We start from the raw sequence: 3,784 nt of genomic DNA on the forward strand, positions 1-3,784 counted from the left end.
TTTTTTAGGTTTTATATATACTTTTGAATAACTAAAAAAACCATAAATTACTACATCAGTACCATAGAATTCTACTATAATTTATCAAACCTAGTAACTGAGCTGTATTTGGACCTAAAAAATATGAAATTTCAAGCAGACTAAAGACACAACCTACCTCATTGAAATCTTGGTTCAAAAGGAAAAAATGGTGTTAGGTGCATTAGAAAAGCTGAGAAAACCACTAGGGGGATATTCTGAGCTTCCGATTGGTTATTCATGTCATATATAGAAATAAGTGAAAATATAAGGGAGCGTTTCCAAAAATGGAAAGAGGTGAGCAGGATGCCATTGTGTTTGATTTATTACATGAGCAATATCTTAGTAAATAGAAAAGATAAGACTTACTTATTTTATATTCTAGCTTGTCAATATCGGTAACATGAGTTTCTAATTTGTATAAAACTACAGACTTAGTATTTTGACTTCACAAACATCTAATTTGAACCAGTGCTGCATTCAACATACTACATGACACACAAAAATTTATGTTTATCTGTGTTTTTTCAATATTTACTTTTAAATGAACAAATTGAGCAATATATAGTTCTCAAACTTGAATTATAATCTACAGTTTTATACCAAACTTATTGACATAAATTCATGAAATAGTACTTCAATAAAATTTTGAATGAGAGTCATCAAACGAGATGACATAGCCTTTCACCTGTGACCCATGTCAAAATGGTTAAACTGTTTGAATGCCAGTAGCAAGAAAGCAGGATTAAAAATCATAATGGAAAAACCAAATACATGACCACACGTAGTGGGTAGCACTTAGTGCTGCTTCAGGGAGTAATGACCCTGCCCTGATCATGAATTCCGGGCTCAGCTGGCACCAGGCTGTCAGTACGTGGTTAGGGTCCCAAACAAGGGAAATGACGAAGTCAGCGGAAGCAAGCTGATGGATGCTATCTCAGAGCACTTGGTAAGGTATGTCATTGATGATCAGAGTTAGCATACTGGCAGGCAGAAGAATCATTTTGATCAATGGCTGGCAGCAATGATTTCAGTTGGCGAAATACATAGAGTGATGGTGTCACTATAAAAAACACCCTTTAACAACACGCCCGGCCAGTGCATTAGTGAAGGGCCAAAATTCCATCAGAGAAAGTGGAAAGTGGAGCAAACTGAGGCCATAGTGCTCAAGACCAGAGCATTCTCAGATACCATCAAAATTGGGAATGAAGAAATAGAGAAAGTTTCAAGAGTACAAATATTTAGGACAAACCTTCAAAATGGAAAACACAACAAGAGAAGAATTTATGGTAAGAATAAAGGCAACATGGCAATGTTTTGGAATGTACAAAAAAATTCTAGAGGCATCTATTATATTTGTTGTTTTTCTTATTCTGTCATTTATCCATCTATCTTGTAGTGTTATATGAAGTATTTTTGTTTCCATAGCTCTTTGTGTGGTTTCTATCTTTTTCCTTATCTCTTTTGTTAGTGGCCTTGTTTGGCAGCCATATGTTAAGGTTGGTTGTACACACTGATCCATGATCTTATTCTTCAAAGTAATGAGGATATTTTTCCTTCTACCACTACTACTTTTACGGGGATGAAAAATGATGCAGTCTTGTTATAAAATCTCAAGACAGATCAGTGGATGACCAAGATGGTTATGGTACATATTTATTTTCACAACCTAATTTATCTTTATTCCTAACAGTTTCTCAAAATGATTCACTTAATGTTGGTTACCACTGACTTTATTTGAAGAATTAGCTATCACTCTCTTCTTTTTTTAAATGAACTGTGTAAACTTTGATTCTTACCTTTATTAGCATGGCCTGGACTTCCATCTTTATTCCACCAGCAAACTTGACATAGTACAGTTTTTGATTTCAATTTAGTTAACACATTAGCTGACATGATCTCATTGGTAAAATGAGCTGCTTAATATATTCCTTAATCAATCTAAATATTTTAGTTAACCCTGACTAGGGTATATAAGGTAAGATGCATATCACCTACATTGTCAGAATCAGATGTAGGATTTAATGGTTTTAGAAAATCCATTAATTATTGGGACTTTTAACCTGAACGTGTTTTCCCTGAATTGGGATTTAAATTCCCAAATGTTTGTATGCTTGGGTGAGTGATTAAAAATGCATGTATGCTGTTACAGTTGTTGTTAGTCTGGGTACTTATCTTGGGTATCTATCTAAGCTGCAGTCATCCCTCATTGGATGTAGCTCTCCGTCAGACCAGTCCAGTATTTCTTATTCTTAGCATACCATGTCCATCAGATTTCGGATTCTGCCACTATATTGTCCCTCCATCTTCTCTTTTCCCTGTTCTAGGTTGCCATTTTATTGTTCTTAATGTTCACCTGTTATCAGAATATCTTGTGACATGCCCAGCCCATTTCCATTTAGTTTTTAGAGTGAACCTTACTGTAAATTGTGGTAACTACCAAGAGAGGGAGAACGAAAGCATTTCTTCAAATAAGAAACACCTGTGTTTCACATGATATAAAATATGTGTTTTAATTTTGAAACAAAAATATATCTCTTAAATCAATAAGTAGGTTTAATAAGAAACTTACAGAAATTTTATGAATGTTTTATTAATTACTAGATAAATGTTTCAATGAGGAAAAGCGTGCAGAAAAAATTCTAGCAAAAGGTTTATTAGAAGAAGTCTACTAGTATTCAACATTATTTTAAATAATATTATTACCTAGTAATCTTTCAAAACATCTTGAATGCTACACCAAACACATTGATACACTTATAACAAAAATTAATAAATTATATTTCATTATTATTGTAATTGAATTATTTTTTACTTTCAATAATTCATACAACCCATACTTTGCTAAACCATTTGCAGTACTCAAACTAATTTTAAGCAACAGCCTAAAAATACTACAACATAAACTTACCCCTGAATCTCCTGCTAATGTCCAATTTCTACTGTGTTGTCTCATTATGTCTGTTGCCCATGGGTATTCCCAAATCTGATTACTTTCTTCTCCATTATCTGCAAACACTGGTCCATTGGTCTAAAATATAAATACTTATATGTATATGCTAATAATTTCCAGATTAAGACAACAGTCTGGAACAAAAGCGTTTTACCTTTAATTTTCTATAATAAAAAAAACATCAATTAAAACATTTAAATGGGCATATATTCATATGATATTTTAAAAAATATAGTCTGAGGAAAACCAGACATACAATTTTGTATTCTGCATGCAAAAACACAATAAAGATAAAATTTTACTTTAAAAGTTTTCATTTGTCTATGCATTCACTATTTTTACACAAGTTTATAAACATGCATCTACATATAAACTGTAAAACAAGAGCCAAAATATATAACCATTATTATTATTATTAGCCTACATTAATGTAGTTTAGACTTACTTGAACTTACAAGCACTTAGCAATTCCCCATTACTGTAACTCATCAAAATGAAAGAAGTTTCATAGTAACATTCAAATCAATAATTTTAGGACCTGGTCATGAGGGGGAGCCTAATTCATCCTAAGCCTTTTTTATATATATACTTCTATATATACATTTAAATAAACTAAGTTTGTAAGAGTAACATTACTAGTTAATAACTTTGATACAGTATATACATATGTGTGTGTGTGTGTGTACATTTCACATTATTCTGCAGATGAAAATGATAAAGCAGGGCCTCTAAAGTCTGGACTAATGGGGGTTAAAACATGTCTAAAACTTGAAATATTTCTTTGAAATGGTTGTTCAATTCTTTGAAATTTCC

At 32.2% G+C, this 3,784-nt stretch overlaps 1 protein-coding gene across 5 annotated transcripts in view; it reads right to left on the reverse strand.

Annotated features, from left to right (window-relative positions):
• LOC106466226 (WASH complex subunit 2-like) overlaps positions 1-3,784 on the reverse strand; it is a 181,958-nt gene that overhangs the window by 159,294 nt on the left and 18,880 nt on the right. For all 5 annotated transcript variants that reach the window (XM_022394196.1, XM_013926476.2, XM_022394198.1 and 2 more), the window contains exon 2: positions 2,930-3,049. In XM_022394196.1, the coding sequence (XP_022249904.1) occupies positions 2,930-3,049 (120 nt within the window). The remainder of the gene's footprint in view (positions 1-2,929; positions 3,050-3,784) is intronic.

The sequence above is a fragment of the Limulus polyphemus genome, unplaced genomic scaffold, assembly GCF_000517525.1.
Source record: "Limulus polyphemus unplaced genomic scaffold, Limulus_polyphemus-2.1.2 Scaffold2193, whole genome shotgun sequence".
Lineage (NCBI taxonomy): Eukaryota > Metazoa > Arthropoda > Merostomata > Xiphosura > Limulidae > Limulus > Limulus polyphemus.